Source organism: Monodon monoceros, unplaced genomic scaffold, assembly GCF_005190385.1.
Source record: "Monodon monoceros isolate NGI ecotype Baffin Bay Population unplaced genomic scaffold, NGI_Narwhal_1 Super_Scaffold_1, whole genome shotgun sequence".
Lineage (NCBI taxonomy): Eukaryota > Metazoa > Chordata > Mammalia > Artiodactyla > Monodontidae > Monodon > Monodon monoceros.
The window spans coordinates 22,883,494-22,898,798 of NW_021703765.1; the positions used below are offsets into that span (position 1 = coordinate 22,883,494).

General features: G+C 40.5%; 1 protein-coding gene, 1 long non-coding RNA gene and 2 other non-coding genes across 4 annotated transcripts in view; 1 reads left to right on the plus strand and 3 right to left on the minus strand.

Annotated features, from left to right (window-relative positions):
- Window positions 1–4,890: 4,890 nt before the first annotated feature.
- LOC114902493 lies at window positions 4,891–4,972 on the minus strand. Its single transcript, XR_003795512.1, has one exon.
- LOC114895841 lies at window positions 4,891–6,217 on the minus strand. The gene is made up of 2 exons (XR_003793657.1): window positions 6,021–6,217; window positions 4,891–5,716 (listed from the first exon to the last, which is right to left on the minus strand). It is a non-coding gene; the product is annotated as an uncharacterized LOC114895841 (long non-coding RNA).
- LOC114902518 lies at window positions 5,050–5,190 on the minus strand. The gene has a single exon (XR_003795530.1).
- The window catches only part of ACAA2 (acetyl-CoA acyltransferase 2), a 43,599-nt gene continuing 34,009 nt past the window's right edge, over window positions 5,716–15,305 (plus strand). The window contains exons 1-2 of the mRNA XM_029223442.1: window positions 5,716–5,868; window positions 13,700–13,866. Coding sequence (XP_029079275.1) covers window positions 5,853–5,868; window positions 13,700–13,866 — 183 coding nt within the window. The 5' untranslated portion in view covers window positions 5,716–5,852. The remainder of the gene's footprint in view (window positions 5,869–13,699; window positions 13,867–15,305) is intronic.

A 15,305-nucleotide genomic window follows, 5' to 3' on the forward strand; every position in this document is an offset into this window, starting at 1 on the left:
TTTCCAGAAAGTTCCAAAAGCAAAACTTGAATTTTCCATGCACCAGCAACTATTTACATAGAATTTACATTGTATAAGGTATTATAACTAATCCAGAGATTGCTTAAAGGAGAATGTGTGTAGGTTATATCCAAATACCATGTCATTTTAGATAAGGGACTTGATTTTGGTATCCTCCTGTAACCATTCCCTAAGATACAGAGGGAAAACTCTACACATTTGTTAACATTGTCCTAGCCCCTACCAACTCCACCAATTTTCCCAGTTTCTGTTACTGAAACTTCTAAAGCCATTGCTGCATAAGCTACCATTAACTTTGAGTATTATAGGAAGTTTAAGCACAGGAAAATTATCCACAAAATGTAGAAGATAGGGCTGAGGCTGGTTATTTCTGAAATCCTAATGAAATCTTGACATTAGAATTTACAGATTTACAATAGATTCATTGATTTCCAGTCTTAACGCTGATCTACTCCTCTTTTTTTTTTTTTTCAAAAAAATAATTACAGGGCTTCCCTGGTGGCGCAGTGGTTGAGAGTCCGCCTGCCGATGCAGGGGACACGGGTTCGTGCCCCAGTCCAGGAAGATCCCACATGCCGCGGAGCGGCTGGGACCATGAGCCATGGCCGCTGAGCCTGCGCGTCTGGAGCCTGTGCTCCGTAACGGGAGAGGCCACAACAGTGAGAGGCCCACATACCGCAAAAAAAAAAAAAAAAATAATTACAGAAAGAAATGATAACAGGGCATTTCTAAAAATACTGAGAGCTAAATGTCTTAGAACATTTACATCTCACGAGGGCCCATGTCTAGATTTTAAGAATTATAAAATAACTAATTTTGATATAGATATTTAGTGTTATACAATATATACTTGGTTATATATGGTTAAACATGAAAAGAACTAATTATAATTTATTTCCGGTAATTTTGCACCTTTATTGAAAGATACTTTTCCTCCCAATTTCTATTTTGAAAAGTTAAATAACTACTGAAGAGTTGTCAAAATAGAGCAATGAACAACCGTATACTCTACCTTTAGGTTCCCTAATTGGTAATACTTTGCCGCATCTGCTATCTCTCTTTCTCTGCCAGTGTATTTGTATGCATTTTTTGAGTTATTTGGTAATTAGTTGCAGCATCATGACTCTTCACCTCTAAATATTTCAGTGTGTACCTCCTAAGAACAAAGGACAATCTCTGCCATATCTGCAATATAATTAACATAATCAGGAAAAGTAATGTCAATGCTACCGTCTCATGCAATTTATAGAAAGTTCCCCCAACTGTCCCAATTCTGATCTTTAGAGTTGTTGTTTTTAAATCCAGTTTCCAATTAAAGATCCTATGTTACATTCAAATGTCACATATCTCCTCTAATCTAATACTATTCCTGGCCTGTTTTGTTTTTCACAACATTGACATTTTTTTAAGAGTTCACGTCAGTTATTTTGCAGAATGTCCCTCAATCTGGATTTGTCTGATTGTTTCCTTATGATTAGATTCAAGTCAGACTTTTTTTGGATAAATCCTACATAAGTGAGGTTGTGTCCTCAGTGTATCCAGAGGGTGCATGATGTCAGTTTGTCCCATTACTGGTAATGTTAAGCTTGGTCACTTGGTCATAGTAATACAAGATTTCTCTAGTGTATGGATAACTTTTCCTCTTCATGATACTTTGAGATTATGTAAATATCTTTACATAGATTTACATGTTTTTAATATATGTAAAACTTTTACCCAATGGTTTTCAAAATCCATCCATTTTCATGACATTTTTAATTACAAAAAACTTAGGAAATTTGGAAAGACTTGCTGCTGGTGATCTGTAAGGTACTGAGTGGGAAACCGTGATACTTAGAGTGATGGTATCTTAACTTTTCTTAATAAATATATGGGGGGCAAATTGAATAGAACCTGACTTTTTCTCTTATTGAAGAACGCTAATACCCTTATCAATAGTGCTACAGACCAGATGCAATTACCCTGCATTTGGACTATTAGAAAGTTTTAATGGAAAAACCCATAACTTTTAAAGATCTGTTTATTTCCTCCGCCACTGTATCTCACAGATAATTCACTGCACATGCTTTCTGATTTTTATTTTCTTCATTGCAAAACACACATTTGACTGGCTTAAGTTTACTGCGTGTCAGCTTGAGATAAAATGTGTTGGTTTTGGCTCACCTAATGAATTCCATTTTGGTTTCAATTTTATTATGTTACTAGCTTTCAAACATAAATCAAGTTCTAATGCTCTAATGGTACCAGCTCTGTACTATCCTTGGAAGAATTAAGAAAATAATCATTCAAATCATTTTCTGTAGGAGCCGTGGTTGAGAAAGGCTGAGCATCTAGTAGTGACACGTTGCCTCACTTCTCCACCTACCTGAAACCACACTTAACCTCACACCCCTAGATCCTTCCCCTGCCAAAAAAGCAAATAAATCTTCTAATCCAAGCCACCATATGCAAGTATGTTACTTTTACCAAGGTTTCAACTACTTTATTTCTTCCACCGAGGAAGATTAACTTAACATTCACCTCCTTTCCTGTTTTCTGTAACATATACCTTAGTTAATGATACCTGTCTCTTTTTCTACCTCCGCTTCTACGTTCCACATGCCATAAGCCCTGGACAAACAACATGGGCCTTGGGCTTCTGAGAATCAAGAGTTCAAACCTATAATTCAGCAAATCTAGATTTGAGGCCTTGGCAAATTCTTTGGTTTCTCTGGGTCTAAGCTTCCTCATTTATAAAATGAGAAAGAAAAAACTCTTACCTATTTCATGGGGTTGCAGAATGTTCCTTAATTTGGGTTTGTCTGTTATATGAATTGTATGTTATTCAGTTTTATATAACAATTATCATATTGCCTGAGTATATGAATTATAAACAGCATACGTAAGTGCCTGGTGCATGGTGGGCACACAGTGCTCACAGATGGTAGCTTTTATCTTTCTATGCTCTTTGCTCATCATCCAGAATATGAAGGTGAAAAAAAATCATCAGGTATGTGGGAAGCTTTGATTTATTCAAAGTCCAAATTCCACTGACTATATACACTTCTTGTGAAAAAGGAGCATACATATTTTTTAAAGTCAATAGCCTCAGAATTCATGTATTGAATTGACGACTGTCAATTTCCTGGATTTGCTCAAATCAAAGCAACAGAAGAAAGAAAAGGAATAAACCTGATGGTCAAATCACAATAGATGGTGAGTAAAAGGGAACAGTGGATAACTGGGAGATCAAATGGGAAATGAAGGAATTTTCTGTAATGATGGACATGTTCTAAATTATACTTTGAAAGCTGAGAGTAGTCTGGGTTAAAAGAGTATATGCACTTGTGAAACTCATCCAATTTAAGATTTGTACATTTGACCCCATGGAGATTTTGCCTTAAAAGAATTGTAAACAAATACTGACCTCCTAACATGAGTCATAGTATTTCTGGGTGAAGTGTACTAAGATCTGCATTAAAAAAAAAAAAAAAAAAAAAGATGGTTTGATGGAAGAACAGATGGAGGGACGTGATACAGCAAATATGGCAAAATGTTAACAACTGTAGAATACAGGTGGTGAATATATGGGTGTTCACTGTAGAAGTCTTTCCACTTTCCTGTATGTTCAAAAGTTTTCATAATAAAAACTTTGGACTATAAAACAAACAAATAGGGACTTCCCTGGTGATGCAGTGGTTAAGAATCCACCTGCCAATGCAGAGGACATGGGTTCGAACCCTAGTCCGGGAAGATCCCACATGCTGCGAAGCAACTAAGCCCATGCACCACAACTACTGAGCCTGTGCTCTAGAGCCCGCAAGCCACAACTACTGAGCCCGTGAACCACAACTACTGAGCCCGCACGCCACAACTACTGAAGCCCACGCTCCTAGAGCCCATGCTCCGCAACAAGAGAAGCCACCACAGTGAGAAGCCCGCGCACCGCGACGAAGCATAGCCCCTGCTCGCCGCAACTAGAGAAAGCCTGCGCGCAGCAACGAAGACCCAACGCAGACAAAAATAAATTAATAAAATTAAACAAACAAACACAATGTGAGAGGGCCACAAAGGCATTTGAAAAGCAGGATTCTAGGGCAGGCATTGCCTGACAGCTCACAGAACACCTCAGTGCCTCCTACCACCCCTTCCCAACTGTGTGGTCCCAGTGCAGGTTGGAAAAGAATTTCCAGGCACAAGGCAGAATGTGAGGAAGATAGAGTTTATTAAAGAGAAGGGTCGCTGCAAGAACAGCTGGCCGACTTCCTGGAAGCCAGGGAAAGCCGACCCTGAGCATGGGTTCCTTCTCTGGTTTGTTTGTTTGTTTTAACATCTTTATTGGAGTATAACTGCTTTGCAATGGTGTGTTAGTTTCTGCTTTATAACAAAGTGAATCAGTTATACATATACATATATCCCCATATCCCCTCCCTCTTGCGTCTCCGTCCCTCCCACCCTCCCTATCCCACCCCTCTAGGTGGTCACAAAGCAGCGAGCTGATCCGAGCCAGCAATCCCACTACTGGGCATATACCCTGCTTGTCTGTTTTTACAGCCAGAGAACAAAGGGACTTCTGAGTCACCCGCTGATTGGGTAGGATCTGCATGTTTCCAGTGGGATGAATACCTTTCTGTATATGGTATGGAAAAGGAGCAAGGCATGCTGCTTGGGAAAGCTCAGAGATGTTGCAATGGTTGCTGCATGACAGAGTCATTAAGGGTCTGGTAACTCTCTGTTCCGGCGATGTTGGCCCTTTTAGTTTATCTTGTTCATTGTCCTTGGAGCACACCACACCGACCACGCGAATCAAGCCCGAGGCAGCCTGGCCAGCCTCCGAGCCCTGGCGCTGGGGATCTGCCCCTTCTCTGCCCGGGTCGCCTCCTGCTCGCCCGGTCTCAGTCCGTTCTCAGCACACACTCATCACCTGGTTCCCAGAACTCAGATTGCGCAGTGGTCACGTCATCATCGACCAGGGCTCACAGTTACAGCGGCAGAGGCATCCCTAACCTCCCTCATCCGTAGCCTAACCGGCTCACCCTAATCTCCCAGCCCCCGGTTCCCTGGCCCCATTTCGCCTGACAAGTTTTCATAATCCTCTCAGGCTCCGCCAGCGGCGCCGCCAGCCATGCGGCCCGATCATATAAGGAAAATACAGCGGCTTCATCCGGAGCTGCATCGTGGACCCGGGGGCGCCCCTGACCTACGCCACTCGCTACACTCCACGCCTGCCAACCTCCCCGGGCCTGTCCCCCTCGCCTGCCCCGCAGTCTAGGCCTCTGCCCCTGGTCTGCGCAGCCGCTCTCCCCAGCCTGCGGGAGTCGCTCAGCCAATCCCCTCCCGCCGTCTTCCGAGCCTCCCCCACTCGACTTCCGGTCCGCAGGCAGCGCCCGGCCGCACCCCACCTCCTTCAAAGCAGTTCCACACTTTCGGCTGCCTGGTCACACGTTTAACAAAATTCAGGAGTGGGGGTGAAGAGGCACGTTAATTACCTGTTGGGGGTAGCGGGGCGTAGATAGGATGGACAGGGTAGAGTCAAATCATTCTCTTGACAAGACAAGAGAGACAAAGTCTTTAAAAACAGCGATATGAGGAAAAAAATCCGCTTGCGAGGAACGTTCTCTTGTCCAAGGCCGGTCTCCCCGGGAGGTTTTGGTACCCTTGGTTCCCACGGGGTGGCGCAGAGGGCCGCGTCCTGCCAAAAAAGAGAGAGAGAGCCCTGGCCGAGCGGCGCGAAGTAGGTAAAAAGGCGCGGCCGAGGCCACGCTGGCGCCGCCCCGCTCGCTTAAAGTCCGGGTGCACGGGGCGGTACGTCAGCGTCGCCGAGGAGGACCCCTGCGCTGCCGCTCGCCGCCATGGCCCTGCTCCGAGGTGACCCCTACAGCCTCGCCTCTCTCGCCCCTGGTTGGTGGGGGGTGGGGAAGGGCCCGGTCCCGGCGGGGAGTCGAGGCCTCCTAGGCAGTAAAGGGGACTTGATAAAACCCCAACCCGAAAGCACTGTTTGGGTTTAGGAGAAAACATACTTGTCAGGCACTAGCGACAGTGATCTCCCGGCAACTTCCAGCTGAGAGTTGAGACCACGGTTTGCTTACTTCTGACCTTGAAGGTCATTTGCCTTCGCGCGGTAGTGACCCACCTAGTTCGAGGTTAGTTATTTGGAAGACTGGGGCGGCGCCATAAGCACGAGGCGGCCTGGGGCGGAGGGGTGCCTTTCCCAGGAGCCCGGCGGCCTCGGACTTGGTCGGAGGGTGGGCGGGGCTTGGGGGAAAGGAAGGAATGTTGTCTTGCAGTTGGCAGGGCATTTCCGTTCCCCCCCACAGTGCTTGGTGGCGATCTGTTGGAGAACTTTCCTTAATCCCTTTCCCTTCTATCGAGTGAGTCCAGAAGAGTGCAGTCATTGAGTACATAAATTCTACAGTGATTAACTTAAAAAAAATATGTAAACTCCCTTTTCATAACATGGTCGCAGTCAGTGGAATAAGGATGAAAGCTCATCCTTACTTTATGTGTCCTTTGAAGAACCTTCAGATGGAACACTTTATATATCAAGGCCCCGGGCAGAAAAACACTTGGCGGGAACTGAGAACCATTATTCTGGTGGTCCAGGGCCCTGGGGGCTCTGTGAAGGAAGTGGGGTTTTATTCTAAATTCAAAAGAAGGCAATCTCCTACCTTAAAGTAGAATAACAGGATCTGATATCCAATCTGCCCCCATTTCCTCAGGGCTATGAGGCTGCCCATGTAGCAAGGAGGAGAATTTAAGAATCTATTGCAAAGGCCCAGGCAACATCAGATGATGGTTTTGACTCAAGTGGGGGGCAGTGGAGTTGGGGAAAAGGGGGAGGAATGATTTGAGATAGATTTGGAGTTGGAATTCACAGAACTTGGTGATAGGTTGGATGTGGCAGGTCGATGAGAAGGAAATGTCAAGAATGACCAGGTTTCTGGTTTGAGGAATTGTGTTCATGGTGATACTCCTTATGGAGTGAGGAAAACTGGGGAAGGGACAGATTTGTAAGAGAATATTGAGGTGCTCAGCAGATATCAGGTAGGCAGTTGGTTAGGGGGATCTGGAGCTCAGAAGAGCCAAAATGACATGTGAACAGTTCAAGTGAGAAATAGGTATTCTGAGACAAGAGGATTTCATTTAATTTGTCAGTGCTCTTTACAATTCTGAATTTAATAAAGCAGCATATTGATTTTTTTTAGATGAGGTATTCAGAAAACCCAAATTATTTAAAAGCTGCATGGTCATGAGCTATCATCTTTAAAAGAAATTATATTTTTATTGATTTCTCAGTATAAGAATTTATCAGTGGTTCTGACCACTTTATTTTAATACAGACCCCTTGAAAATTTGATGAAAACTATGAACCCAGTAAGGGGAAAGGATGTACATCAACACCTGCATTAAGGAAGTATGAAGTTTATAAATTTGGGATACCATTCACTATGGTGTTAAAAGTTAGTGATCGTATTTTTATCCATTTCCCTGTTTTACAGGGAAACTGTAAACTGTTTTACAGGGAATGTTTCCCTGTTTTACTGATGTCCAGAAAGGTAGAATGGCTTGTTTCTAATGGTAGTTAGTGTCTTGATTGTTATTGGTTAGTTAGAATACATTACAGATACACACTGCTCTCAAGTAGCATACTAGGTGCTTGCAGGACTAGTGGGTAAGAGAGAATGTGTGACTGATTCTTGTGGGGAAAAGGACACATTTGAATGGGAGCATAATTGATTTTGGTAAAGATTGTCATTAATTTATCAGATTTCTGTAGAACCAATATCCCGGGTTTTTATTAGCACCAATCCCAGGACTTGGTAGAAGGGTTGCACTCAACAAATATTAACTCTCTTACTGCTCCTTAGCTTTGCTGGGAATGCTTGTGCAACCCTTCAAGGCAGGTGAGGTGGGCAGGCGGGGGCGGGGGTCAGGGAGCTGCCAGGTTAATCCTGAAACTGAAGTGGATACAGAAGCAGCAGTTTTCCTTGTTAGCTTTGGTGGCTGTCTGCAGTTGCTGTAATTAAATGAGTAAATATTTGCCTAACAATGTAATAGAAAGGAAGGCAGAATTCCTCTTTCTCTTCTAGTGTTATTTTTCCTCTGTGGTCACATCTGCCACATTGCCAGGCCCTTTCCTGGTGTTTCTGACTCACTATGCTCTGGATTAATATGTCTTTTCATTGTCTTTCAGTAAAAATCTTTAACCTCTGAATTTTCAGAGCCTTTTAAAATACACAAGATCTTAGCTGGGTGTTACCGATTGTTAAGTTTCAGACCTTTCAACTTCCACATAAAATCGGCATCAGATCAAATAATTATTGCCATGGTATCCAGTTTATGAAATTACAGGAAAAAATCCTTTAGATTGTCTAGTCTTTGTACCTGCACATGCCAGATTATTTTTAAAAATACACTTAATAGCTTTTTCCCCACTCAAAATAATTGTATTAGTTCAGTTTTAGCCTTGCTCATGCTAACCTTTACAGCCTGGGAGCTTCAAGTAAGCAGACGTGATGTAAGGAAAGGGGAAGTTCTTGCTTTCATTTTCACACACGCACACTCTTTTGTAGATTTCTCATATTTCACCATACGCACCTCCCACACAAAAATGCTTTCTTAGATTATGAAATACAAGGAAAAAACTCATGACAGGAAATTTATGGAGAAGCAAATGAAATGTGCCTTCATTGTTTCTGAAAAGTCAACGTTCAATTCGAATCATTTTCATGTATGCAATATATCATTTTATCTGGCTTTTGAGATTCTGTCTTTCGTTTTGAGAAGTTTGACGGTGATGTGCCAAGATGAGTGAGTGTGTGCGTGTATTTTGCATTTATTCACTTTGGAGTTTACTGAGCTTGAATCTGTAAATTTATCTTTTAGTTTTATAGAAAAATTGAACAGAAAGTACAGAGCATTCCCATATACTTCCTCGCCTCACTCCGTTATCCCCTATTATTAACAGCATTAATGTGGTACATTTGTTACAATTGATGAACCAATACTGATATATTATTTTTAACTAAAGTCCACAGTTTACATTAAGGTTCATTTGTTGTGTTGTATAGTTCTATAGGTTTTGACAAATGTATAATGGCATGTATCTACCATTTTAGTATCATAAAGAGTAGTTTCACTGCCCTAAAATTTCCCTGTGCTCTACCCATTCATTTCTCCTTCCCTACCACCCCCAACCCCTGATAACCGCTGGTCTTTTTACTGTCTCCATAATTTTGCCATTTCTAGGTGTCATATATTTGGACTCATACAGTGTGTAGCCTTTTCATATTGGCTTCCTTCACCAGCAATATGCATTTAAGTTTCTTTCATGTCTTTTCATGACTTGATACCACATTTCTTTTTAGTGCTGAAGAATATTCCATTGTATGAGTGTACCACAGTTCATCCATTCACCTACTGAAGAACATCTTGGCCGCTTCCAAGTTTTAACAATTATGAATAAAGCCGCTATAAACATCTGTGTACAGTTTTTTGTGTGGACCTAAGTTTTCAACTCACTGGGGTAAATACAAAGGAGTGTGACTACTAGATCATATGAGTGGAGTATGGTTAGTTTTAGGTTTGGAAGCAACTGCCACACTGTCTTCCAGAGTGGCTGTACCATGTTGCATTCCCAGAAGCAGTGGGTGAGCTTCTTTTGGTCCACATCCTCACCAACGTTTTGTATGCTGGTGTTTTTTGGATTTTAGCCATTCTAATAGTTGTGGGATAGTATCTCATTGTTAGTTTAATTTGCAGTTACCTAACAACATGATGTCAAACATCTTTTCATAAGGCTATTTGCCATTTGTATAGTATCTTTGGTAAGGTGTCTGTTCACATTTTTTATGCATTTTTAACTGGGTTGTTAGTTTTCTTATTATTGAGTTTGAAGAGCTCTTTGTATATGTTAGATACCAGCCTTTATCAGATAAGTGTTTTGCAAGTATTTTCTCCCAGTCCGTGGCTTGTATTTTTGTGCTTTTAGTAATGACTTTTGAAGAGCAGAAGTTTTCAATTTTAATAAAGTCCAAATTTTTCTTTCATGGATTGTGCTTTTAGTGTTGTATCTAAAAAGTTATCACCAAGCCAAACCAAAGGTCGTCTAGATTTTCTCCTTTGGTATCTTCTAGGAGTTTTATAGTCTTTGAATTTTTTATTTAAGTCTGTGTTCCAGTTTGAGCTAATTTTTATTAGGTGTAAGGTCTGTCTACTTTGTTGTTGTTGTTTGCATGTGGATGTCCAGTTGTTCCAGCACCAGTTATTGAAAAGACTATCCTTTCTCCATTGAATTGCCTTTGTTCCTTTGTCAGACTTTGCCCATGTTTTTTGTTTTGTTTTGTTTTCCCCAATCATCGTTTTCCTGTGTTCTTCAGATCAGGTAATGTCTATTTATCTCTTTCAAGGTCACTGAATCGTACTCCTTTCACTTCCATTCTGCTTTTACACTTCTTTTTTTCACACTTGCTTTTTCCCATTTGGTGTATATTTTATTTCAGATATTTTTCAGTTTTAGAATTTTCACTTTGGTTCTTTTTTTTAAGCTTTTTTTTTTTCTTTGTGGAGATGTCCTATCCTTTATTATGAACAAAGTTTTCTATACATCCTTGAGCATAGTTATGATAGACAGCTGCTTTAAAATCCTTGTCTGCTAATGCTAACATCTGGGTCATCTTGGGGTTGGTTGCTGTTGATTTTCTTTTATCTCAAGAATGAGTCACACAAGGCATATGTCATTTTATTGCACTTTGCAAATACTGCGGTTTTTTACAAATTGAAGGTTTGTGACAACCCTGCAGTTGAGCAAGTTTATTGGTGACATTTTTCCTACAACGTTTGCTCACTTTGTGTCCATGTTACATTTTGGTGATTCTCGCAATGTTTCAAACCCTCCATCAGCAAAAAGATTACAACTCACTGAAGGCTCAGATGATGGTTAGTATTTATTAGCAATAAAGTATTTTTTAAATTAAAGTATGCACATTTTTTTAGACATAATGTTATTGCACACTTAACAGGCTACAGTAGAAGCGTAACTTTTATAGGCACTGGAAGACAAAAAAATTTGTGCGACTTGCTTAATTGCAGTAGTGTGGAACCAAACCTGTTATATCTCTTGAGATATGCCTGTATTTTCTTGTTTCTTCATACGTGAATAAATTTTGGATTGTGTGGTGGACAGTGCAGGTGAACCATTGTAGGGACTGGATTCTGGTACTTTCCAAAAAATATTGACTTACCGATTATTTAGTTAACTATTTTTGCAGGCAGTTAATTTGGCTGAACTCAAACTGCACAGTCTGTCTCCCCTGTAGAGGGCAGTAGCTCAGATCTAACTAATTCATTTAGGCTTAGCTGAGGCGGTTGTAGTTGTCCCCACAGGTTCATGATAAAGGATTCAGCCAGATATTTGGGCTCCCCACTGCGGTGCTTTTCTTTCACAGATCCCCCCCTCAGTTTCCAGTATCTGTGATTGCCATAAATTCAGTTCTCTGATTCTTCAAGCCAGCAAGACTTTGAGTTTCTGAATTCTCGCCATTCTATTTAGCGTGGGCTGCTGGCCTTCAAGTTAGAGGTTATAAATAACTTGGACACTCACCCTGTGCTATTCCCTTTTCCCATATCTACTCTACATCTGCCTACTTTTGTTCATTCTCCAAGGACTTGAGGAAGCCATTCTCATATATCCTCAGTGTCTACTGGAGAGTTGGTCAAATAGGAGCATACTAGGCGATGACCAGAGCAGGACTGTACCAAAATCAGGAAGAAGGCAAGCAAAGGGGAAAGGAAAATGAAATAAAGCAAACACCAGCATAAAAATAGGCAGAGACTATTAATCAAGGAGGATTAGAGGATGTTTACAGGAAGGCATAGTGGCCCAGAATAACCCATCTCAGAGGAAAACATTTGTAGTGCACCAAACCAATATTTATGGCATTTTGTAAGTATCTGAATATTTTATCTGTAAAGAACTGAGTGGATCTGTTCTAAAGTATAGTTATATATGTTGCTCCTAACATTCTTTTAGACTGTAAATTTCTCAACGTAGGAATGAAAGAAGAAGCTGGAATTTTTTTTAGGATAGATGTAGTTTGTTCCATGGAAAGAGATCTCTAACATAAACAGGAGAATTGTACCCAGATAACAATAGTGGTATAATGTTTGCATGGTCTCAATTATAGGTCAATATCTGGGTACAAACCCATTGTTAAAAGTCCCTTAGTTTCTTGGCAAGATGTGGAAATGTGTGCTCAGATTGTCTTTGGGAAAATTTAGTTAGTGTATACGAAGCATCAAGCATGAAGTCCATCATACAGTAAGTGCCCCTGTATGTTAACTGTAATATTTACCTTGCAGAGTTGTTGGGAAGATTAGATACTATATGACAAGTGATGAGATGTCTAGTACTCAGTAGGTGCCTAATAAATGTTAGTGTGATGAAGCTGCTGTAACCGATGTTGTTCCCCAGTATGCAGGCTTTGCATTTCACAACTCTAATGGGTGCCACTCATATCATAGTCATTGTAGATTTGTTAACCATATATATATATATTTTTTTTTTGGCAGGTGGCAGTAGAGTGCCTTGGGAGGGGACAATTTGTATTTATCTGTACAGGGACACCAATGGAACCAATAGTGATACGCAAATTTGTAGTCTTTGCAATAATAGATGTATAGATAATTCCTCTGTATCCTTTGTGGTTAGGTCAGATGTAGGAAACTTTGTTACATTCTAACTGACACGTTATAATAGGATATTAGCAAATTAGAGTGTCTTTAGGGAAAAACAACCAGAATTAATGTTAAATAAAGAACTGTTGAAAGAATGCTTTTTGTGTATTTGGGAAAAGAGTCATTAGGTCTGGGGAATTTTACAGGTTAGCTGACTCCAGATACTGGAGGGGCTACCCATGATAAAGGTCATCTGTTATGCTCATTTTATTCTAAGAGTAAAAGATAATAGTTCATATTATTTGAAATTTGTAATTTGAGTCATCCTCTGACTCCAGAAGCAGTGACATATGTAATACAAATTCAAAGCAGTGTATGTTCTAGAAGCTATATAATCTGTCTGAGTTTGGAATGCATTTGGATAGAACTACGATTGGTAGATGGAACACTTGGTAAACCAAGCCAGCTCAGTGTGAGAAAAAAAATCGTTAGGTTATGTTGCCTATTCACGGGCACACTGCTTCACACAATGGAGCATGCCTTCTTACTGAAAGTTCTTTAGCAGAAGGTAGAGAGGACCTCTTGTCAGGAATATTCTAGAGGATGTTCTTATAGGATGAGTTGTTGGCCTCAAACAACCTTAAGGTACCTTCTAGTTGGGAGATTCTTTGATTCTATGACTAGGCAATATACTCCAGCAAATAGAAGAAGCCTTTCGTTTTAAACAAATGTTTCTAGCATTGCAAATCATCAGATTATAAGAATGTTATCTAGCCAAAATGGATTTACATCGTAGCCTGCAGTGCAGTTCTTGGTGCCAGCATGTAGGTATTGATCAAAATGATAACTTTTAGTACTGCTTCTGTGAGTGTGACCCATTCTATGTATTATTATGTGACAAAGATTTTTAATTATTTAATTGAAAATTGTACTTTACAATAAGGTTCACAATGAAATTATTTAAAGCATGTTAGGGACACTGACTAACCTGTAGTTGCTCATAAATCTCTCCTCTTTGCAATAGGTGTGTTCATCGTTGCTGCTAAGCGGACACCCTTTGGAGCTTATGGAGGTCTTCTGAAAGACTTCACAGCTACTGACTTGGCTGAGTCTGCTGCCAGGGCTGCCTTGTCTGCTGGCAAAGTCTCGCCTGAAACTATTGACAGTGTCGTTGTAGGCAACGTCATACAGGTTAGTAGGGCTGAAGGGACATTTCATTCCTATTGCTTTCTTTTATCAGTTTCTAAAAATAATTCCTTTAACGTGTTGTAATGGTGTACTAGTTAATAATAGTTGAAGGTATTCATAATTTGAGGAGTCCTCTGACTCCAGAAGCAATGGCATGTATAATTCAAAAGGACATATATAATTCAAAAGAACATATATTCAGAAACTATATATCTATCTGGGATCTGTCTGGGACTTGGGATACATTTTATTGCTTCTTAAATAGCAAATTAATCTCCTTGACTTATTTGAAGTAAATTGGTTCTCTCTGTGTGCCACTAAGGAGGGTAGCAAACCCAAGCAATGCAACACATCTCCCATCATTTCTTACACACAGTAGGAGCTTGGTCAGTGTTTTGTGGGAAATGAGAAGCTCCTTTACCCTCTACCTTGCTATGTATGGTGTACAAAATAGATGATTCATTTGCAGTAATTGAAAGCTGAATATTCCTTCAAAGTGTGGCCATGAAGTGGGGACTGTCTTACTCTTACCAGACCTCATTGGTGGGACGGAGGCTCTACACTGAGTGCATTGCCACTGACAGTACTGGGGCCCTAATCACTGTTCTCCTGACTCGTTAAGGTGGTTCCAGACTGAGAAGGGTGAGGCAGGCTGAGAAGGCTTGAGGCTACTGCCACCTCCTGCGCTGAGCGCTTTCAGCTCTTAGAGCTGGGATAAGGCTCAGAAAAAGGTGCACAGTTGTCCCTTGTGAATAATGCTGCTTTGAACATCAAGTACAAGTTTTTGTGTGGACATAGGTTTTTATTTCCCTTGGGTGTATACCTATGAGTGTAATTGCTAGGCTATATGGTATCTCTACATTTAATTGTTTCAGAAACTTTCAGACTGTTTTCCAAAGCAGCTGAAACATTTTACGTTCATACCTACAGTGTATGAAGGTTCCACTTTTGCCACATCCTTGTCAACACTTGTTATTGTGTGTCTTTTTATTATAGCCATTCTAGTGAATATGAAGTAGTATCTCATTGTGGTTTTAATTTGCCTTTCCCTGATGACTGATGATGTGAACAACTTTTCATTAGCTTGTTGCCATTGCCGTATCTTCTTGGAGAGTGTCTAATTCATATCCTTTTCTCGTTTTTTAATTGGGTTATTTGTCTTTTTATTATTGAGTCATAAGTGTTCTTTATATATCCTAGATATGAGTCCCTTAACAGATACATGATTTGTAAATATTTTTCTATACTTTGCTATCTTTTCATTTCTTAATAGTATCTTTTGGAGTATGAAAATTTTTAATTTTGATGAAGCCCAATTTCAGTTGTTGTTGCTCAGGCTTTTGGTGTCATTACCTAAGAATCCATTTCCATATCTAAGGTCATGAAGACTTATCCCTATGTTTTCTTCTAAGTTTTATAGTTTTAGCTCTTACATTTAGGCC